The following is a 24,455-nucleotide window of genomic DNA, read 5'->3' on the forward strand; positions in this document are numbered from 1 at the left end:
AAAAATAAATGAGATCAAAAATTATGTATTTCACCATGTCAAAGCCTTCTATTCCAAAAATCTCCATTCTTCTGCATTCAGCAGAAAGTAACCAGAACTGAGTCAAAGGCCTACTTTCCATAGAAATGTAATGAAGGATCTACAGTGGGAAATCATAACAGTGACCACTCCTTTGGGAGTTGTCCTTGACAGTTACTTTTGCTTACTCTCTCTGATTTTTTTTTTTTTTTGCAAGGTATCTTCCCCTCTTTAATTCTTTTGACATCTCATCTTTTTCCCCTGGCATTCTAAATTCTAAATAATAACTCCAACTAAATGGGGTTAAGATGTTAACTGCTATATAATCTTTTTTTTAGATTTACAGAGACCAGAACATCTGGTTACCTTCAGATAATAGGAAAATATACAATGCCACTCCTGGTTCTTTTAATTCTATGCATCAACGAAAGCAAAGCATATATACACAGTTATAAGGACTAATTTGCATAAAAGAAACATTTGTCTAAAAAGAGTTATAAGGATTAGCCTCTAGGAGTTTGAGGTCCATTGCAATGTTTCAGAGAAGAAGGAAAAAGAGAACACATGCCCTGGATAATAAAGACCTCACTCAGGCTGGGGTTGTAACTCTATGGTAGAGCACTTGCTTAGCACAAGTGAGGCAAAAGGTTTGATCCTCAACATCACATAAAAATAAATAAAGGTATTGTGCCCATTTACAACTAAGAGTAGTTTTTTAAAAAGGACCTCATTCAACATTTCTGCCCCTGCCTGCCTTTTCTTTCCTATAAAAGTACTTTATTCCCTGGATCCCCTAAGATGGAGCTTTGAGGACAGTAGGCCCCATCCATCTTTCAAAGTGCTGGACATCTAGTAAACCTGATTCATTTCAACCAACTCTCACCAAATAAAAATTGGTTTTCAAGTGGTGAGCAGCCCAGATCTCAGTCTGATAAAATGGAAAAACAAATTAAATGTCTCAGCAATTTCAAAATGATGACATTAATGTGAGACACAAAGATCTTTTTTTTTATGACAAAAGAATTAAAGTTATCTATTTCTCTTCATGGCTGTCCTCACACAACTCTTCACGGTTAATTAGTAAACATGATGCCTCAATTAAGCCTGCATCATTTGAGCATGTGGAAACCACATCTGTTACGGTTTTAGATTTTGATATCCTTGTTTTTGATGGTTTCAGCTCTGGAGAAGTGGCATACAAATATGTGCTGCTGTCTTCTGCACTCTTAGAAAAAGATGTATCTGATACACCTTCTGACGGATGAAAGTAAGATAGGGTTGCCAGCTCTGGGTTGATGGAGTATTGACTGTCATAAGTTTTATAACTGAAAAAAAAAAGAACAGATAACAAAAATTGTGTTTAACTGTGCACATTTGTAACTAATTCAATATAATTCAATTATATTTTATTTATAAGAAATAAAATATAATTTAATTGTAATATAATTGTCTAATGTACTAGATCATTAATAACAGTATGTAAATGATATAGCTTTTCTTTAATAGTAATATTATTATATTTAAAGCCTATGTAGATGAAGCATTTTTAAACCTTAAGACTAGAATGTAGAAACCTATTTACTGAAACAATGAGGTTTAATAAGATGGAAATGGTGCTGTATGCTTGCAATTCCAGCTATTTGGGAGGCTGAGGCAGGAGGATAACAAGTTTGGAGCCAGCCTGGGCAACTTAGCAAGACTCTGTCTCAAAATACAAAATAAAAATGGCTGGGGTATGGCTCAGTGGTAAAGTGCCCCTGGATTGAATTACCAGTACAACTAAATAAAAGAAAAAAAATTTTTTTAATTAAAGAGTAATAAGAAACATGTAAAATTACATGGAATTAGAGGGACTAAATACTTAGCATCAGAGTTTTAATGGACTAAAGAAATATATGTGAAAGACCTAAGCAACCACATTTTACTTGGGACCTCATTTTGCTCTGAAACTTAACCCCTGAGCTACTGCAGTCCTAAAGTCAGGAAATACCCACAGAAAGCTCTGTGCAAACAGTTCTCTCGAAAAAAGCCACAGACAGTGACTGCCTAAGATAGGCCAAGATATCGAAATATCTGAAATTCCAGATGCCCCCCCACCTAGGTGGGGTGACCAATATCTAAACCAGAAGCCCTTCAGCTTGGCATGTACCCCCCTTGGGACACCCTCATGGTTTAAACCAATCATTTTTAAGAGCATCAACCCCTTGAACTAACCAATAATCCTTTCCAGCTTCTTTCCTGCCACTTGATATGCTAATCATGTTTTAGAGTTGTTTTATGATTTTCCTGGCGGTGTGTGATGATTTGCTAAGAGATGCTATGATGTATGTGAAGTCCCTGCCTTTCCCAAAGAGTGTATAAAACTGCTGCAAACCCTGGGCTTGGGGCCTCTCAGCATCACCAGCTGTTGTGTGCACAGAGGACCGAGCTAGCTCGCAATAAACACCTCTTTGCTGCTTACATGGATCTTGGTCTCTGGTGGTCTTTTCGGGGTCCTGAATTCGAGCATATCATCTTTCCCTTTCTTCCGTGGCGAAGAGGATGCGGAGCAATTTTGGGCAATCATCCCAGGTAGGCTGGTGAGTAAACATAACACTATCCAGGAGAGAGATTAAACTCTTTGGGCTGTCAGAGTAATGGGGGGTTTTGATTCTTCCAATTGTATAAATCACTAGTGGAGAAGGGCCAATACTGAAGTCTAGGGTTCTCGGTCTTGTCAGGGGGCCCTATCTCCCTGAGGGGCAAGATTACAGTGGTGTCAGGATCTTGGGCAGGGGACAGGGTGCGTTGGGCTCCCCCTGGAGTTCCCACTGCTGGTCTTTCCAGTGCCCCGTCTGCTCTGCTCTTCCTGCTCCTCCCTCTGCACCCCCCTCATCCGGCTGGTTGGAGGGGCACATAGGGAGGGGGCGCAGATTCCGAGAGAAGCAGGTCGTCGCCCCCTTGGAGGACTGGATACAGGGGGGCTGACGGTTGGGTAGGTACCGGGGTTCGTGGCCTAGAATCAACCTCTTTTGCCACAAAAATGTCGGCCTCATGTGCCACATGTAAAAAGGGAGTTAGCCAATTAGGGGGGTCCTCGAGTAAGTCCATCCACCCTAAGATGTAAGGGTTCTGTTATGGATGTCCCTCTCAGGCGAAAAATCATGTTCTTCACTCGAAGGACTGCACTTTTGTCAAAGGTCCCCTCTGGTGGCCACCCTACCCCAAAGTAACTAGCTTTCTTTCCTTTATCTTTATTCCCAAATTATGTCCTCTTTCCCTATCTTCTGTGAAATGGTCAGTCAGTACGGTCAAAGGAGTAGTCTGAGTTTGTCCCATGTCTAAGTGGAAAGAGAAAAACAGCTACAACTATTCCTCAAATCAAGATTATAACAGACAGACAGACAGCAAATGCCTCGCATAGTGTTTCAAAGAGGATTTCAGAAGGCAGAGTAGATCTTCCACTGGACTCCCCTGGTGGCTTACGACCTGCAAGAATTCTGAGGGGGATTAGTTCCCTTGCCAGGGTGTCAAGGTGGAGGCAGACAGGACAATAGAAACACAGATAACACAGAATGCACAGGGCTGTGTGGATTGCTAAACTGAAACTAAAAGCGGAGGCAGATGGAGGATCTGTCAGCTACAAAATACAGACGCCTTTAGTAAAGGGCGATCCATTCAGAACCCAGAAGGGGCTAGGGACGTCTCCCACAATCCCCCGTCAGCGGCCCTATAGTGCGTCCACCAGGACCTTTTGCCGACCAGAAAATACAGAACCCCAAACTGCAGGCAACCAGAGTACAGAAAATTACACATCGGCAATGCCTTAATTTACCGGCTGGGTTTTCATCACCTGTCTATCGAGACCTCTGGGTAGGCTTATAAGGGGGATCCTGGACGAGCCCCCAATGATATGCTTGAGTTCTGGACCCCCCAAAAGACCACCAGAGACCAAGATCCATGTAAGCAGCAAAGAGGTGTTTATTGCGAGCTAGCTAGGTCCTCTGTGCACACAACAGCTGGTGATGCTGAGAGGCCCTGAGCCCAGGGTTTGCAGCAGTTTTATACACTCTTTGGGGAAGGCAGGGACTTCACATACATCATAGCATCTCTTAGCAAATCATCACACACTGCAGGAAAACGATAAAACAACTCTAAAACATGATTAGCCTATCAAGTGGCGGGAAAGAAGCTGGAAAGGATTATTGGTTAGTTCAAGGGGTTGATGCTCTTAAAAATGATTGGTTTAAACCATGAGGGTGTCCCAAGGGGATACATGCCAAGCTGAAGGGCTTCTGGTTTAGATATTGGTCACCCCACCTAGGTGGGGGGGGGGCATCTGGAATTTCAGATATTTCGATATCTTGGCCTATCTTAGGCAATCACTGTCTGTGGCTTTTTTTCGAGAGAACTGTTTGCACAGAGCTTTCTGTGGGTATTTCCTGACTTTAGGACTGCAGTAGGTCAGGGGTTAAGTTTCAGAGCAAAATGAGGTCCCAAGTAAAATGAGGTTGCTTAGGTCTTTCAATATGATTTGTTAAGAATACAACAATCAAAAGAATTACTGTTAACTGTGAACATGAAGCAATTCTATTAGGATTTTTGAAAATAATCGGTCACACTGTATAAATGAAAATTTAAAAAACAAGCCCCTTATTCAGGTTTTAGTTGATTTTTTTTTAAATTTTAGTTATAGATGGACACAACATCTTTATTTATTTATTTTTATGTGGAGCTAAGGATCGAACCCAGTGCCCCAGGCTTTCAAGGCAAGTGCTCTGCCACTGAGCTACAACTCCAGCCCCAGGTTTTAGTTGATTTTTTTTTTTTATGAGAAAGAACAAATGGATAAACTTCAAAGTATAAATGAGACAGAGGATCTGCTTTTCCTAAGAGTATCAGGTAAGGCTTGCTTTGATGAAAAATGTTAGGCCCTAAGAAGATCTGCTATTAAGGGAAAATATATATTCCTTGTAAGTTCCTTGCTTAGATTCTGGATGGTCATTTTAAGTGATAGCTGCTATTTTAAGAAAAATTTCTCTTTCCGACCCAAAGGGACTTGCTGAGAAAGGCTCACCACTCCTTCATATCAACCCCACCCTTAACCTCCTATATTATGACCCACCTGGCTCTCCTCCCTGAACGTGCCCCATAAAAGTCCCAGAACTCAAGCCTGTGTTGCCTGTCTCCATCTATGGAGAGATGGCCTTTATTTGTCAGCTCTGACAAATTCTCCTATGTATCTCTGCCTGGTCTCCGTCTTTCATTTCTTGCTCGCCCATCTCTCAGTTCCTTGCTTTCTTTTCATCCCTATGGCTGACAATTTAAAATATTGGGGAAAAGTTCAAGTTCAGGATGATGCCTGAGATGGCCCCATGCTCCTTGGGAATAGAGGAAATGGAGTCACACTGAAAGACTGACAGCTCCATTATTCAGGCATTACAATATGCTATCAATTTACCCAGGACAGGAGGGACTGAGCTTGACAGCATGCATCGGTTATAAACACTGCAGAGGTTGGTGGGCTTACCTTAGCTGCTTCAGTTTGTACAGTGTGGCACTACAGAATGCCAAGAGAGCGACAAATAGGAAAAGGGTCATCAATGAGATACCCAGCATTAATTTGATCTTGATATCCTCTAGATCGTCTGATTTGCTTATTTTTGTAGTGTTGACATCAGATTCTGACAGGAAAGGAAAAAAAAGGCAATGGAGAAGAGTGGATTCTTGATGTTTTCCTGGAGATTGAGGTTGGTAGAAGATGCAGAGAAGCCCCATGCCACCCTCAGTGTCCACTGCTCATTCTCCTACCACAGGCAATGCAGAGAGAAGGCTACTTCCCATGCCAAGCACTCCTTCCTCTTTACCCTTCACAGCACTCTTGGAGGAGCTGTCCTTAGCTCCATTTTACAGGATCTCAGCAGTTCATGAATTTTCTCCTTGCACACAGCTAGTAAGTGGCAGAGTCTGACTTTAAACCCAGGTTACCAGATGTCAAAATGTGTATGTAGCAGACTTTCTCCCTGACTTTCCTAGAAACCAGTTAAAGTAATTGATCATCTCTGTAGAGATGACTATTAATATGATCAATATACACACAAGGCACTAGTGTGAAGAAAAGGGTGATGTTCTGTTGTTGCAACATGTACTGGTTGTTCTTTGAAATAAAAGGATGGTGTGTGCAGGCTCTCTCCATGAGGTTAAAGGGCTAAGCTTGCCTTTAATTACTGAGATGACTAAATCTAGTGTACTTGACATTGCATCGAGAATTGCAAACATTTTTTAACTCTTAAAAATAAGTTAAATCAAAAAGTGATGCCTGGATCCAGAGACATGAAGAAAGTTATTAAAACTAGTAATACAAAATGACTCTTTACTGACAGATCTGACCTTTTCCTGAATATTCATCTGACTTAATAAACTTGGTTATCACTTTCTTTTTTCACAGTTCCTCCCACCTCCATTCCAAATGGTCCAAAGATCTTTCTTTTATGTAATAGTTAATAAGCAATAACAAATTCCCATGTCTGAGCTCTCTGATAAAACTTAAAATGGTCAAAGTGTGATCTTCTTCCCTGTGGAAGGAGATGTAGAGAGCAGTCAATGGCTGTTAGCTGACTCTGAGACCAATTGTTTGGAGAATAATCCAACAAATTGTTAAAATGGAAAATTCTCCTAAGTTGCTTTTCTGCCTCCTTAAAGAGTCATTCTAAAGAGGCTTGTTCATAGTGCATTTATCAAGGTCATGGTCAGAACCAGAGAAGAGTTTGGAATTCCTAATCACTGAAATAGCCAGTTACAGGTGTGGGCAGGTTTTTGCTCTTAGCCTCAGTTTCTTTCTCTATAAAATGGAAATAAATCCAACTTCATGGAGTTGCTGTGAGGATTGACATAATAATGCAGCTAAAGCACCAGAATACCCTTTGTGTGCTCAGCAAGTGACAGAAAATCAATCAAGCCACATTTAATCACTTCAGTTAAAGAAACAACAAAGCGTTTCTAAAATGACCCAGCATTAGTGATCCCTGTGGATAGCATTTCAAAACAAAAAAGACTCACTCCATTTTCTTGAAGTACCACAAGGCAAATGGCGACATTCTTCAAATAATTCAGTACAGAACTGGGGTGACAGGTCTTGGATATATCACCAGATATATTTCTTTTTCCATCATTTTTTGTAGGACAGGCATTTTGGGGAAAATTAACACATTGCTTTTTCATGAAAGTGTCCATTCAAATTAGGAGTTGTTTTAAAAATGCAATTACTCCATTAAGGTAAAGTGTATTCAGCAACAGGAACTCACATTCATTACTGGTGAGAGTTGTGCCGTAGTACAGCCACTCTGGAGGACAGTTTGGTAGTTTCTTACAAAGCTAACGTGTGTATTATATTTTGATGATGGGCACATGAAATTATGCATTATTCAAAACCCAAAGAACTGTAAAATACAAAGTGTGAACCTTAATGTAAACTATGGACTTTAGCCAATCATACTCTTATTTCATAAATTAAAACAAATGTGACACACCCATGCAAGATGTTAATAATAGGGGAAAATAAAGAGGCGTAGGATGTGGGACCCCTATGTACTTTAAGTTAAATTTTTCCCTAATCCTAAAATTCCTCTGCAATTAAAGCTTTTCTTTTTCTTTCTTTCTTTTCTTCTTTTTTTTTTTTTAAAGACTGCCTTCTCTGTATTTCCACTCACCTACTACTCTATTTTGTTTCTCTGGGTCAGGAATAGAAGCTATGAAGCATTCGTCTGCAAATTTGTAACTGAAGAAGAATATTCAGGAATCATTACTCTTCTAAAACAGGAAATGTCCTCTTTCATGTGATGTTGGCCACCAGGACACCCTCCTGCCTGCACTACACTTTACTAGGAAAATAGTATCACCAAGGGACAATAAACGTGAGTATTTATGTATCTATTAACTGAAGTACTCTTCTTACCTGGAATTGGTTGAAATAATTGATCTCTATCATCCATGCTCACTGTTGTTCCATTTATAGCTGTTAAAACAATAAATTGATGGTCATGGCAAATAACATTCTCTAGGTAAAATTAATATATGTGTATGATCATGTATTTACAGAGGATGTAGGTCCTGTTCTCAATATTCATGGTAATTATGTTCTGCACAGTAAACAGCAGAATAACTCTGGCTTGAAGAAAGCTTACCCACCACATACATTTTCTCCATTAGACACATCACTGCCTTCTTGCATTAAAGAAAATTAACCAGCTAGTTTAACACCACACTTGGGGGCCAGCTGAAGGGATGACTGAGTGTACTTATCAGGACATTAAAAATATATGAAGTTCTGCTGATGTCTAAATGGCCTTGAAGATTCTGAAAGCATTGATTTTGAGTGACAAAGGTATCATGGTGAGTAGATGATACAGAGTATAAATACAGAATGCACAAACAGTGAGGATTGACTGAATATTGTATATATTTCACATTTAGCATGCATGTATATCTGTGTGGTACATGTATATATACATAACTACATGTGCACATACATACATTTATTTATACATGCATATTCTGATTTGGACAGGTGTGCATATATATTTATGATACATATAAATTTGTGCATGTATATATCTTGATAAATATTTTACATGTTTACAAGCTTCTCTGTATGTTTATGTGCACCCTGTTGCAAACACTAGAGGACCTATATTGTGCAAGAACCTTATTTAAAAGTTTTAATCATGAATTAAATTGAATAACTAGATTTTAACATCTATATGAGAATAAGCCTTTGGGGGAGTGGATTAAAAACTCTCTTTAGCACCTCTCTCTGGGTTTGTTTGGCATCTGCTATTACCTATGGTAACCAAACATTGACTTATTCTTATCACTGTACGTATTTAGACTAATCATGGCTTTCCTATACAAGATTTTAGAGAACCAAATCTTTTTTCCCAGCTGCCCATGATATGAATTTACCTCTAGCTAACATTGTCCAAAAATCTGGAACATTTGGAGTTGTTTCTGTAGGGAAAAAAATGATAAGTAAGAATACATTGTCTTAAATTAGACACCTAGTTCAAGACTTTAGAGTAGACCTATCCTGTATTGTTATGATTTTACAAATATTTCTTAAGGAACAATAATCTTGGCAGAAAAGTAAAGTGGTGGTGTTGATTTTGTAAACTTTCACTCACAATCCCTTTTCCTTTAATAATTTAGGAAGCCTGTATCATTGACTCTATCATATATATATTATTCCTCAAGCAGGTAGATTTTTACATTATTATTAAGTTACATTTAAATATATCTAATACATTGATATGTATATAAATAAAAACTCAGATATATATGTAAATATTTTAAGTTGGTAAATGTTTTCTTTTATACAATATAAATATACATTCATTTAGCAGTATGTAATTTATGTAGATACAAACATAACACTTTTTGAAAATAAAATTTATAAAAATCCCAGTACCTACTCCTTGCGAGAAACATCTGAAATTTGACTCAAGACATTTACCACTTAAAAGATTTTATAGTGACTTTAAAATGTAGTAGTATAAATTCTTTAAGCATGCTATTCCTTTACATAATGCTCAGAGTGGTGAATATTATAATTTTAAATTATATGACATGATCCAGATATGAATACAATATAGTAGTTTTAATACTTGGCCTTTTGCGACGAAAGTGTTTTTCTTCAGTTGTTATCCTGGCAATTTTACCTAGGAAGAGAGATAAAGAATTATCAATATATGAAAATATTGGATAAACAACTACGATATTAAGCATATTTTGAAGGAAAAATACAACACAGACAAGGAGAGAGAAGAGATGGAAGAGAAAGATGAAGTTTTCCTGAAATGACTTACAGAGGAGAAAGGACCAGGCACTGAAGAATAAGATTTGGGGATGATGGGCTGTCTGAGGCGAGGTTAACATGCCTATAACTTGAGAGAGAGAAAAAGCAAGGCACAGGGGGCCAGGCTCCTCTGGAGGTCTGGGAGATCACTGGCTAAGACACTTGGTTTCAAAGGTCAAGGCACAACCTTAAAATAACAGCTGCAGTCCAGAGCAGCCTGGTTGTTGTTCAATGTGATGACATGAAGAGGAGGCACCAAGAGTGTCCTTGTCAATTGGAAACAGTTTGGAATGTAAGGATTTGGGATTGCACATTGGATCGGCAGGCCTCATTCAGCACCCATCTCAGTCTATAATGTGTCTGTCTGGAGGTACATCACTGAGACAGGTGTGGGAACAATTGAGACTGGAGGCCCATTTCCCCCATGTAGTTGGCAATCCTAGTTAACTGCTGAATGCAGGAGCCAGTGCAAGTTCCATATGGAGTTCAGACCTTCCCAGGAGTGGGGAGTTGAACAGAGAGGCAGAATGAATCTAGACTGAGCCCACAAACCCCTTTCAGGTATCCTGCTGACAAGGAAGGATGGAAAGGGAAACCCATTACTAGAGTTGATGCTGACTCAGGGGAGACTCAAATGAATGGTAAGGAATCTTTAAACTCTGCTAGACAATCATTTTCTTCTTGGGAGAGGAGCATCTGGTGGCACCAGCTCATTCCCTTTCTCTGCCAGCATTAGGGACTCTATTTCAGCCAGTGATCTTCAAAGTTATCAGGGAGATCTCCATTGCCTCCAGGGACTCTCCTCTAGGGCATCCCTCCCATGACAGAGTGTCTCCTCTGTCACAATCCCCTTGAACACTGCAGGAATTCCTTATCCCTATCCAACTTTTGTGACAGTCCCTTGGGGGCCTGGATTGTGGGGATACAATTTAGTTTTGGATAGCTTTTTCTTGTTGCCTGTGGCTCTCAGTAGCACACATCCTGAAGTTGTGAGGTACCTGCACTGCTTGAGAGCTGGGTATCTGGTTCTTATCCCACATACTTCAAGATGTTTGCTATGCACAAGCCAGATTCCTATAAGGGAGTATCTAATTAATGTTTGCCTCAGATATGTCACTGTCTCACAAAGAATTTGGAATTACTCAGAAATATTCCATGATTGCCAATGCCTAATTATAATTGGGCATTTTTCAGTCTGGGTTTTCCCAGTGTTGAAACTGCCATAGCCAGGATCCTTCTCTCCTCTCTGTTGAAGGGTTTTGAAGGTCTACAAAGTAGAAAGGAGCAAAAATGTAGGTTGAAGAAAGTTGCATCATTTCCTAGAATCCTCAATTCATTTATTTGATTTGCCTTTCCCTGCAGACCCAAAATATGAGGTTTAGAATTGTAAGAGCATCTCTGCCTTTTGAAATTTTCAGGGCAATGGACCTGAGCCTCAAGGATATAGAGTGGGAGGAAGAATGAGAAAAACCTAAAGGATAACCCAGAAGGAACTGGATCCCTGCATCATAGCATCTACTTTAGAGGGAGAATTTTAGTCTGTTTAGGAACAAAGACTTCTTTCCTACACACCAGTGTCTTGTGGTGCTTTAAGAGCTTTCACATGTTCAACAGTGCCTTTCAGGACTTACGGTGCTTTACAGCAAATCTCAGACCGGTTGTTGCTGTGACATTTATTTCAGATTCTGTACCATTTGGATTTTTTGTGGTGAACACGTCTGAAAACATAAAATCAAAAGTCTTCAGCAAACAGATAAGTCACTTATTCATTAAATTTTTTCTCACAGGAATTTTTTCTTTAAAACACATTCACTAATTTTAAAAAATTATAAAATATTTGAGTCATTTTTCATCTTCAAGAAAGATAGTAAGAAAGGAAGGAAGGATGGATGAGGGGAGGAATACACAAGGCACAGTAATACACTGCAGGAATCCCAGCTACTTGGGAGACTGAGGTGTGAGAATTACATTTTGAGGTCAACATGTGCTACTTAATGAGATCGTGTTTCAACATAAATCAAACAGGAATGGAAAATTAGCTCAGTGATAGAGCACCTGCTTCACATTTACAAGGCCCTGCGTTCAATCCCAAGAATTGCAAAAAACAAAAACAAAATGAAAGTGGGCCAGGGTCAAACAGAAAATTCATGTGAAAAAAAGCCAAACTAGTATGCTTAAGCTGAATGTCTTTAAGAAACAATTATTGAGGAAATTCTTGGAAAAAAATATGTTGGTACAGAAGAGATGCCAAAATAAATTTGTACACGTGCAATATAATCATTGTTTGTACTGATTTTTCAAAAAACAAGGAAGAAACATTCATTTGTATCTTCTGTGAGACTATGAAACACTTCAGCTTAAAAACCAAGTGGATCAACAACAAATAAGGTCTCCCACATATACTTCCATTTACCCATGAACATAAAGAATGCTATCCTAAGTGTCATTGTCAGGTTGGTTACAGTTCAAAGCTAATGAACATATTCACTCAACCAAGGGGTAAAAATAATTTAGGGCAAAATTGCAAACTGAACATATATAAACATGTGTTTCTTCTTTCCAAAATATCATGGATGACAGAAAATTTTGAGCGCACATAAATACATGTGCATGTTTAATATTTACATAATGTATTAATTTCTTTAAGCACATAACATGAAAAAGATAGTACCATTAACATACATAATTTGTTATAAAATTTCTGAGGTGGATCTATGGGGAAAAAATCACAGGCCAACATTCATATTATGAGTTAGAAAAATTAAAAAATTGAAATACTTTGGTATTTTCGTGCAGAGAATTCAGATAAAGAACAATAAATAGAGCAACAATGGACCCAATTTCACATGACAATGGGATCATATTAAATATGAGACTCACATAAGGAGAGAATCAGTGTTAGATAATCAGCTCTTCTCTTTGAAAAGTATGTCTTAACATATATTATGCCATATTAAAAAATCATTAGATTTAAGTTAAAAACAAAAGTTGGAAATTATTATAAAAAGTTAGGAAAATATAACATCTTGGATTGGATAAAGCCTGTCTAAGCAAGACAGAAAATGCAGGAATTATAAGGGAATTAACAGAATTGATTTTATAAAACTCAAAATTTTCTCTATGATACTCAATTTTGAAGATAAGCAGTAGACTGGGAGAAAATTGTTAATACTTTTATCATAGAAACAAGATTAATATACTATATATAGAAAAAGCCCTTGCAAATCAATGAAAATCGATACTAAGAAAAATGGACAAAATACTAACAGGTTAAGTCACAGATGTGTAAATTAAAAATACCCACTAAGGATTAAGGAAAATACCAATCACACAAATAATTAGAGTGCAAATTACAAAAGCAAAGAAAATATATTTGTCACACTCACATATTATAATTGTTGCTATTCATTGTGGAGAATTTGGGGGATGTAAACTGGTGAATAATTTTTTGCAGAGCAATTTGGGATAAATACCAATATTTTAAAAGATAAGACATTTATATTCAACAATTTCAGTATATAGCTTTTAGCCAAAGAGAAATATAATCAAGAATATTAGGGGGAATTGAACATAATCTAAGTGTTCTCTAATGAGATAATTGATATATTAATGAACATCATTTTATTGAATACTGTGTATCCATTAAAAATAATGAGGTAGATGTTAAAAGAGCCAAAACTTATTAAAATAAAAAAGTACTTTGTATAAGCTCATTTGTGTTTTGTGTATATTATGTATAAAATTTCAGAGTTTTTAAAATCAAAGTAATTGTCAATTAGTTGCCAATTGTCAAATTGATTTATAGATCCTGTTTGGTACAGAAAGAGGTACATCCTGAAGAGGATGTATTTGAACTTTTCTGTTCTGCATATCTATATGCAGAGGTGTTCCAGAGGTCACCTAGAACTACTCCTGCCTCTGTTCCTGCTATCACACCTCTGTGATTAGGGATGTATTTTCACCTACAGAAGAGGGATACTGATTAATAAAAGAGAAAACAATAATACAACTTATTGATTATAATTTCGAAAGCACTGGAATGTATACACACACACACACACACACACACACACACACACACATATATATATCTTTTCATTATTTTTTCTGTTGTTCTTTGGTTAATGTTAATAAGGATCCCATAATAATTAAATTTGATCTTAGTCTTTAGTTTTAGTAATAATTTCTTATGAACTTTTTACTTTTTAGAATAGTACACCTTGTAACAAATTTCGGAAAGGAAATCCATATAAAGGAATAGTGAGTTATAAAACTGAATTTCAATGGAACTTTCAAACATCTAGAGTAATGTTGTTTATAGGTTGAATTGTGTCCACCCTTCCCAGCCCCTCCGAAAAAAGCTTATGTTGAAGTCTTAACTCCTGGTACCTCACAATGGGGCCTTATTTGGAAACAGCTTTGTTGCAGATGTAATTAAGATGAAGACAACTGCAGTGGCGTGAGCTCTTACTCAGGTGGCTGATGTCCTTACAAGGAGGAGGAAGTGTGGACACAGAGGCACAGGAAGAACACCCTGTGAAGAGGGTAAGGCAGAGACTGAAGAGAGACTTCCTGCCACAAGCCAAGGCACACCTGGGCTGCAGAAGCTGGAAGAAAGGAAGGATCCTCCCCCTCATGGCTTTGGGGAGAGCCTTTACTTGATCCACTAATATTTGGATTTTGGACTTCCAGCTTCCAGAACTGTGAGAGAAGAGATTTCCACTGTTTTGAGCCTATGAGTACTCACTGTGGTACTTTGTTTTACAAGCCTAATGGAACCAACACACCTCTTTGGATACATTTTGCTTAACTAACCATCAAATGAGGTAAGTAGCCACAATGCTGTGATGAACCACAGTCATTAGAATAATCTCCAGGAGAACCCTGCTAAAGTTTCAACATCTCAGGAAATAAACTGTAGGAAAATAAGGATTTCATTTTAGATGCTGAAAAGTTATATGGTAAATCAGAATTTAAGAAGTAGGCAACCAAAAGATTATGGGCATTTAGAAAGGAGAGTTAATGTAAATCAAAGGTGTTAAAATCTATTGTTGTTGCAGCTTTTTTTTATACAATGCTATTAACTTAAAAGTCTTACATTGTTTTATATCTTTGTAATAATTGCCAGTTTTCTCATTAGCAGGAGTAGTATCCATATGTATTTCTTCTTCATGTTGTATAAAAGGAATACTTTCAGCATTGTTTCCTTCATCACTTATGGAAATATTATTATCCATATTTTCATCTTCTTTATAATAATAATCTCCATCAGAAGAATTCACTTCAGGAAGCTCTAAAAAACATACAAAACGCCATGGATCAGAAATATGTTGCTTTCCTTTGCAACTTTCTGCTTTCCACCTCAATGTTTCATAAACAATTTGAGTAAGTGATTTAAAATCTAAGTAATGCCATGTCCCCCAATAAACTTTACACCATCCTGTACAAAGCTGCCACATACCAGTGTTCCATGGTCAAGGGTCATCCTTCACATTTACCATTCTGTAATATTTGAAAGGTCTACTCACCTTCCATGTTCGATTTTAGGTTGCTAATCCCTGAGGGAAAAAACCCAGATAAAAAAATAAAAAATATAAAACTCATTGGGAAATTGTTGTGATTTATCCAGCGATCTGTGACTTCTCCTCAGATCTTCCTTCCTGTGTCACAGGAGGTCTTAAGACTAAGTAGGACATTATGATATCACTGCCCGTGGGAGTCAGAATGCTGGGGAGCGTTCCCCAGAGCTTTGTGACTCCATCTCCATACTATTTCATCTTTGGCACTAAAATGGGTTTTAGTATATTTTTTCCAAATAAACCATTATGAGAGTTTCTCTGAAAGTTAATAAAATAATGGTTTCAAGAAATAATGTTAATTATTGGTTTCTGGGTTTTAAAGAATCATTGATATTCTATGTAGTAAAACTAAAAGCGACCATTTTGGTTTTCATACAATTACAATATGTTCTTTGGGGTAAGTGCAATCAAAATATGTGCTAAAAACTAGTCAGAGAAAGCAAGATTCAATCCAAATGCCCTGCAAGTTCTGGTTTACGGATTGTTTAACTATAATTCTTGGGGAAAATTTTAAGGAACTCTCATTTGGGGATTCTTAAACCTAGATCCTATATAAAATATCTTTGTTTTGTTTCATGTATTTCTATTCACAAAGTCCATGTTTTACTTGGACTCAATACAGATTGAGAAATGAATATAAAATTTAAGTGGTCATAAGAGTACTCAGGAATAAATAGTAATATTTCATGGATTATTGATATAATATTACCATAGATTATTCATATACTATCTCAAGTAATAAGCCATAAAGACAGGAAAGCAAATGAACTCAATTTTTCTTCATGATATTAAAAGCTCACCTATAGTTCATCATAGCCTCTCAACTCTAAGAGACAGTGATAATCAAAATACCACAAGCATCAGGAAAATGCAGGATGACTGTGAAAGGACTTGAAAGTTTTCCAGTGCAGAGAAAGCTCACAAATTAAGTCCAACCTTTGGTTCTATCCTGAACATGACCTAGAGAAATGGACTCAGCAGAGTTCAATTGCCTAAGACGAGGAACAAGCAGAGAGGACTTGTCAAAGGGAAAAGATGTCAGGCTAGCAAGCCTCAGCACGGGAGCCTTAGTCAACCAAAGGCAAGTGGATCCATGTATAGCACTGGTTTTCTTTTGGAACCTTTAGCTCATTGTCAAGTGAAAGCTGGGAGAGGGGAAAGAATGTGAATGAATAAAGAGCTGGCAGACCTTTGGAGGCCTTTCCTTTGGTATCTTTCTAACAGTCTGCAACATAAGAGAGAAACCTAAAGCAAGCATACCCCATGGGACTACAAACCACCACAGGGCTTTGGAGGACACAGCCATGAGGAAGCCTGGTAAAGCACCGAATTTCACAGGAGGAGGAGTGGCATCTCATGGAACCACCAGCTGGACCTGATGATACCCAGGAGACAGAGCTAGCCAGAGACATGTCAACCACTGTGTGCCCCAAATCTGTCAAGGATGTGCAAGTGCTTGGTCAATGAGTGCTTAGTTCAGGAAGCGCTCAAGTGCCAAAAGTCAGCTTTGCATTTTTGAACACAAAAGAGAATTTTCTCGTTTCACCATATATTCCTCTCTCTGCTGAGTCCTCTTCTAGTCCCAGGACAGTTATTTTTATTTGCTGATATGACAAATGCTCTCCACAGGTAATTGCCTTGGTAGAGCCCAACTGTGCTAGACTTATTTTAAAAATAACGTTTGGGCTGGGGATATGGCTCGAGCGGTAGCGCGCTCGCCTGGCAGGCGTGCGGCCCGGGTTTGATCCTCAGCACCACATACAAAACAAAGATGTTGTGTCCACCGAGAACTAAAAAATAAATATTAAAAAATTCTCTCTCTCTCTCTCACTTTCTCTCTCTCTCTCTCTAAAAAAAAATAATGTTAGATTTCATGAAACTCTTTCAGTTAATTTGAATATGGATTCTAATTTTCCTCTGTGCATTGATTCGTCCTCCTTCTGAAATGTCTCAATAGTATGCTCCCAAATTCCTGTGTTGAAGCTCAAACCCCCATACTTCAAAATGTGGCCATGCTTGGAGATGTGGTTGCTGCAGATACAATTTGTTAAGATGAGATCATCCTGCAGTAGTATGGGGCCCTAAAATAACATAAGTGGTGTTCTTATGAACAGGGTGTGATTTGCACAGAAGGACACACAAAGAGAATGAGAACGTCATGTGAAGATAAAATAAAGACAGAGACGAGGGGATGCAGCAGAAGCCAAGGAAAGCCAGATGGCCAGCAAGCCACCAGAAGGTGGGAGAGGCCTGGGACAGGTGCTGCCTCTCAGTCTTCAGGAGAAACCCACCTGCAGACACTTGATCTAGGACTTCAGGCCTCCCAAACCATGAGATGATACATTGGTGCTGGTTAAGACACTCAGTTTGTGGAACTTTGCTCTGGCCGCTCTAACCTACTAATACAATATAGAAATGTATTTACTTACTGGGAAGAGATTTTGGAAACAAAAATTGAATGTTTCCTCCCTGAAGGTTATAATTTTGGGCTGTAATTAGTTTTTCAATAAAAGTAGATAGTCAATATGTTAGAAACTTCCCTTTACAGGAGTGTGTTCATTTTCTTTATATTAAATAATATTTTAATTCTTTAACAAAAACCTTAAGAAGCCTGCATTGTTAGTGCCAAGAATGTTATTGGATTATATTACCTATGACTTGATTTATTTTATGTATGATTTCTTATTTCTTGAACACATCTGTATTATAAACCCCCTCTTATTTTTGTATCTTCTTCTACAAGATCATAGGGCTCAGAGTAAGATGGCTTATATTTGAGTTCAGCTCCATTACTTTTATCCATACGATCATGAACTAATTATTTTCTCTGACTCTGAATTTGCTAAACTGGAAATTTGGAAAATTAAATTTCACAGAAAGTGGATTCTTTAAATATCTATTGGGTTGAATATCTATTGGGTTGAACTTATCTGAATTTGCCAAGTACATATGGACTAAGAGTGGCCAGATTTTCATTTTTTTGGGGTTGAATTTACTTACTAAACTTTCCATGTATGTAATGATTAGGAGTAGTAAGATTTTCACATATCCTTTTTTAAAAAATATATGTATACTGAGGATTGAATTCAGGGGTGCTGTACCACTGATCTACATATCCAGCTGTTTTAAAAGTTTTGAGTTTTGAGACAGGTTCTCACTAAATTGTTGAGGATAGCTTAAAGTTGCAATCCTCCTGCCTCAGCCTCCATAGTAGCAGACATTACAGGTGTGTGCCATCACACTCAGCTTATATACCCTTTTATTAAGAAGCAGAGCATGTCAGTAGAATAGGCAATGAAGTTGAAGACATACACAATTTCAGAAATAAAACAATGTTACAGAATACTTCAAAACATATTTTCAAAGAATGTTGACTTAGTCATCCTTACCTTGAACGAAGTTCATTAAATGCAGATAAATTCTACAAGATCTTAATTAGTTGTTGTGGCCCATGAACATAAACCACAAGGCCTTGCTTAAAACATTACTTTGAATATTATTTTCCTTAAATCCAAATAATAAGTTCACACACTGCATAAAATAGAATAAGTGACTAAATAAATGATTAGCGCTTCAACCTTATAATTTTATAAAACTACTAATGAACTCTGTTTCATCAAAATGGTCAAGTTACATATCATACAGGATTTTATTTTCAAAGACCAAAAATATTTTAGTAAAATCCAAGGAGCCTCTTTTGAATAGAATGTCATCTCTTTTCTTTCTTTGTCGCATTGTCAGGAATTTATAGTGCCTTCTGGATTCTCATCTTTTATTATGTATGCTAAATTAGAATATTGAATCCCTGCTTGAAACTAGAATACAAAGCAGTAACAGTATTTCTCTCATTCTGAAACCATTCTCATGTTGCCTAAATCACCTGGAGATGATACTTAGCGGCTAACAGCCCTGCAACCATCCACTGACTCTAAAAACAGATTCCAAGATGGCCCCTCATGATCCTCTCCTAGTTACTCTTGCTTTTGTGATAATTTCCTCTTTGTAAGCATGAGTGAAACATGTAACTTGCTTCTAACCACTAGAGCATGGCAACAGTGATGGGATGCCACTTTTATGACTGCATCAAACCAGATCATAACTTGCATTTTATAAATGGATTATCCCCTTTGCTGACTTTGGTCAAGTAAACTGCCATTTGGGCAGATCCATGTGGCAAGACAAAGAGTGTTCCCCAGAGCCATTAGCTAATAAGCAGCTGAGGCTCTCAGTCCAATAGCCCTCGGAATCCTGCCAACAGCTACATGGGTTTAGAAATGAATCCTTTCCCAGATGATACCTTCATTGTAGCCCCTGTAAGAGATCCTGAAACAGGGTACACCTACATCATGGCCAGATTCCTCAATTCCAAAAGCTATGAGATACTAAATCTGTATTGTTTTAGGCCAATAAATCTATCATGACTTATTACTTAGCCATACAGAACTGATACAGTGGCACTCAAAGATGGATATAAATAAGGCCTACAGTGGTCAAAGTCAAGGGAGTGCATTAGGTGCTCTAATAAATGCAAATTTCTAAATCTCACTCTCTGGATTCTGATTTAGTAATTCTTGAGCAAGGCCCAGCAACCTGCTATCACCAGCCACCTGTGGGCTGTGTGTGGACTGTCACAGTAGCCTCCTGAGGGGATAAGTGGCATTGGGAACTTCCTGTGGCAACCCCCACAGGGATTGACCACCTGATGCAGGTGAACTTCTCCTTCAAGGTCTGCCAAAGATCCCACACTGCACCTGAGATGGGTATGATCTGCCAAGATGTCAGTCAACCTGCTGACTGCAAGACATCATAAAGCAAGACTCCTCCTTGAAACCTTATCCCTGTCTTTGATGGACCCCCTTAAATAAACCACCAGAGCCATTTTCCTTTTGTCTACTTCCAGAACCCATGTGGACTAGATATATAAGGGGCTTCATTTCCTGTAAATATATTTTTGAGTATTTGTGCTTTGTTATTTGCTAATTATCTGAGATTGTAAGTTTTGGGATGGCTTGGATTCCCATGGGAAGAAAGAATCCTGCAAAGAGACGCTGGCTATCGTTCCCTCCAAAAACCTACCTCTTTAACTAGCACCCCTGGGATTTTGAGACAGGTAGCCAGCCCTCTCACTGCATCTTGAGAAAAATTCATATAATTATTATGGTTACTATATGGAATTTGACTGTTTATAAACAAATATTTTTTAAAAACAAAGAATATCATTTGGGATCCATCCATACATGAGGGTAAGATTCATTATTCCTGATTCTACAGAAATCCAATGAAGATTATTATTTAAGTCAGCCTTTGTACTGCTGTGACCAAAAGACCTAATAAGAACAATTTCAGAGGAGGAAAAGTTCATTTTGGGTCTCATGCTTTCAGAGTTTCTCAGTTCACAGATGGCTGGCTCTACTGCTCTGGGTCAAAGGTGTGGCAGAATATCATGGTGAAAGTGTGGCAGGGGAAGGTAGTGGCTCTGGACATGGCCACCAGGAAGCAGAGAGAGAGACTCCACTTGCCAGGTACAAAATATATACTCTAAAGGCACACCCCCAATGACCCACAGCTACACCCTACCTGCCTATAGCTACCACCTAGTTAATCCCTATCAGTGATCAATATACTGATTAGGTTAAGGCTGTCACAATCTAATAATTTTACCTCTAAACCCTGTTGCATTGTCTGACACATGAGTTTTGGGGAACACCTTACTTTAAACCATAACAATGGTATTCCCAAAGTGTGTTCCATCAACTGTAGTAAAAAGCTTCCACAATTAGCTAGTTTGGAAAACACTTCTCTTGACATGTATGCTTCTATTAGACAGTAATGGTGCATGTGAGAGCCTCCAAAGTTTCAAAAGTTCTCTAGTAGGAAATCTTTTCCTAATGTTTTGCGAAAAATATTACAAGCTTATTTGACCATAAAAATTGTGAAACCTGTGGAATTCTAGCATTTGCCGATAGATTACTATAACTGACTAAGAGCCTTGGAAGAGTCCTCAGCCACAGCAGGGGTGAAAATGTTAACTGAGTCAGGTTGGATTTTTCCACGTTTTCCAGTTTTGAATATTTGCACAACCAGATCTGAGGAGAAAAATCTTTACTTTCTCTCCTCAATATCTAATAGTCTTCCCTGGAAGGCAATAGTCTAGCTAGGAACAAGACTGTTTTGTGGGGCCCTTGGGTGACATGAACCCTTCTGATAGGGACCAAAGGGGCAAGAGCTCCCCTGGACTCTTGACTGTATAGAGCGTGTAGGGGCTGAGCTTCCCTCCTGGCTTGCTTGGTTACCAACCTCTGCAACAGGAGCAATGAGCCCACATGTTCCTCTCCCTCAATGATTTTAAGTTTCAGTAACTTTTTTATCAGGCTCACCTTTTTTTTTTATACTGTGAAGGAGGGATTCACTACACCTTGTGAAATTTCCTCATCTTTGCTTCCCAAGCTTTGTGGGCTTTTGAGGGGTAATTTATTTTATGATCTTCATGGTGTAAGAAGCTGTGTCATCAGCTTAACAAGCAAACAAGCTGAAAGGAAGAATAATCTGTGTGTGTGTGTGTGTGTGTGTGTGTGTGTGTGTGTGTGTGTATGTATGTATGTATGTATAACACAGTGATTAAGAAGCTCTGGAGATAAACTGTTAGGGTATGTATCCCAGCTCCACCACTAACCAGCTATATGACCTTGGGTAAGACTCTTACCCCGAACCCTCAATATCCTCACCTGTAAAATGGAAATAGTAACAGGACCTGCTTCCTAGGATTGTGACGAGAATTAGTTTATATACTCTAAATAAAATGCATGATGCATAGCTCTACATGAGGACAGGGATTTCCCCTGCGTGAGCTACCACTGTTCCAGGATGCAATCAGTACCCAGATTCTACTTTCACAGACTAGTGAACTGTCACCAATACTTCCCTCCATAAATGTTACAAAGATGGGATGAGACATAATACATCCAGAGTCAAGCACAGTGCTTGGCACCAAATTAATCCTCAGTAAATAAATTCTGAGCCTTTCTTTCCCCTAAAATGCCTTTCTAATTCCTGATAAGGCACTTAGCATACTCATCTGCTCTGTTCCAAGTCCTTTCTTCTTTTTTTTCCCCACATTTTTTAATGGTACATTATAGTTGTACATAATGCTGGGATTTGTTGTGACATATTAATACATATACACAATATAACAATATGATTTGACCAATATCACTCCCCAGAATTTCCCCTGGTTCTCCCACCTCCCACTTCTTGGACCCTTTCCTCTATTGGTCTCCTTTTGATTTTTTTGAGATTCCCACATCTCCCTCAACTTTCTTTTCCTTTTTCGTCTCTAACTTTCACATAAGAGAGAAAAATATGACCTTTGGCCTTCTGAATTTGGCTTATTTTGCTTAACATAATGATCTTAAGTTTCATCCATTTTCCTGCAGATAGCATGATTTCATTTTTCTTTATTGTTGAATAGAACTCCAGTGTGTACACACACACACACACACACACACACACACACACACACACACATCACATCACATTTTCTTTATCATCCATGGACACCTAGGATGATTCCTTAGTTTGGCTATTGTGAATTTTGCTGCTATAAACATGGATATACATGTATCCCTGTAGTAAGATGATTCTTTTTAAAATTTTTTTTCAAATATTTATTATTTTTCAGTTGTAGTTGGACACATGTCTTTATTTTATTTTTATGTGGTGCTGAGGATAGAACCCAGGGCCTCATATGTGCTAGGCGAGCGCTCCACAGCTGAGCCACAACCCCAGCCCCAAGATGATTTTAATTCTGCAGGATAAATATTTAGCTGCATCAATATTTAGCTGCATCACATTGTCTTTCTTGCCTAGGCTTTTGAGGAAATGCCATATTTTTTTCCATACTGGCTATACTAACTCACAATCCCATCAACAGTGTAAAAGAATTCATTTTCTCTACATCCTCTCCAGCATTTATTATTATTTGTATTCTTGAAGACTATCATTCTGACTGGTGTGAGATGAAGTTTCACTGTAGTTTTGATTTACATTACCCTAATTGTTAATGATATTGAACTTTTTTTTCATGCATTTGTTGGCATTTGTATTTCTTCTTTTGCCCATTTATTAATTAGATTTTGGGTTTAAAGATTTTTTGAGTTCTTTATTTTTTTATATTAATAAAAAGTAGCTAGCAAAAATTTTCTCCCATTCTTCACATTCCTGATTGTTTCCTTTGCTGTGCAGAAGCTTTCTTAATTTTATGCTATCCCACTTATTAACTTTTGGCATTATTTCCCGAGCTGTATGGGTCCTATTGAGAAAGTCATTGCCTGTGCCTATATAATGAAGTGTTGACCCTATGTTTTCTTCTAGAAGTTGCATAGTTTCTGGTCTTATTCCTAGGTCTTTGATCCATTTTTAGTCTGATCTTTGTGCAAGGTGACAAATAGGGTCTAGTTTAATTCTTTTACATTCCCAGCACCATTTGTTTAAAAGGCTGGTTTTCTCCAATGTACATTGGCATTTTTGTCAAGGATCAGACTGTAGTTATATGGGTTTGTTTTTTTTATTCTGCACCATTGGTCTATGTGTATGTTTTTATGCTGTACCATGCAGTTTTTTGTTACAGTAGCTCTTTAGTATAATTTGATGTCAGGTGTTATGATACTTCCAGCATCACTTTTTTGGGGGGCTTGGAATTGCTGTGGCTATTCTGATCTTTTATTCTTCCAGATGAATTTTAGGACTATTTTCTTCTGGTTCTGTGAAGAATGTCATTGTTATTTTGATAGGGATTTAATTGAATATGTATATTGCTTTTGGTAGCATGGCCATTTTTACAATATTAATTCTGCCTATTCTTGAACAATATTAATTCTGTCTATCCTTCTTTCTACTGAGATCTTTTCATCTTCTGAGTTCTTCAATTTTTTTCTTCAGTGTTCTATAGTTTTTATTGTAAGAGACATTTCTCCTCTTTGATTAGATTATTCAGTTTTTATTTTTATTTTTTAGGCTATTGTGAATGGAAT

The 24,455-nt window shown here is 37.8% G+C and overlaps 1 protein-coding gene across 1 annotated transcript; it reads right to left on the bottom strand.

Moving 5' to 3' along the window:
• Positions 1-1,051: 1,051 nt before the first annotated feature.
• Positions 1,052-15,382, bottom strand: LOC113182143 (equatorin-like). The gene is made up of 7 exons (XM_026387919.1): positions 15,376-15,382; positions 14,946-15,140; positions 11,479-11,565; positions 8,959-9,003; positions 7,952-8,011; positions 5,528-5,681; positions 1,052-1,343 (listed from the first exon to the last, which is right to left on the bottom strand). The coding sequence occupies exons 1-7, from the start codon at positions 15,380-15,382 to the stop codon at positions 1,052-1,054; spliced, it is 840 nt and encodes a 279-aa protein (XP_026243704.1).
• Positions 15,383-24,455: the final 9,073 nt, after the last annotated feature.

This window comes from Urocitellus parryii, chromosome 4 (assembly GCF_045843805.1).
Source record: "Urocitellus parryii isolate mUroPar1 chromosome 4, mUroPar1.hap1, whole genome shotgun sequence".
Lineage (NCBI taxonomy): Eukaryota > Metazoa > Chordata > Mammalia > Rodentia > Sciuridae > Urocitellus > Urocitellus parryii.

Coding starts and splice junctions, on each gene's coding strand:
- LOC113182143 (XM_026387919.1), bottom strand. Junction 11,566..14,945: donor TTACAAAGATATAAAACAAT/GTAAGACTTTTA, acceptor TTATGTTTTCAG/ACGTGTTCACCACAAAAAAT. Junction 8,012..8,958: donor TTGGACAATGTTAGCTAGAG/GTAAATTCATAT, acceptor TTGTTTTAACAG/CTATAAATGGAACAACAGTG.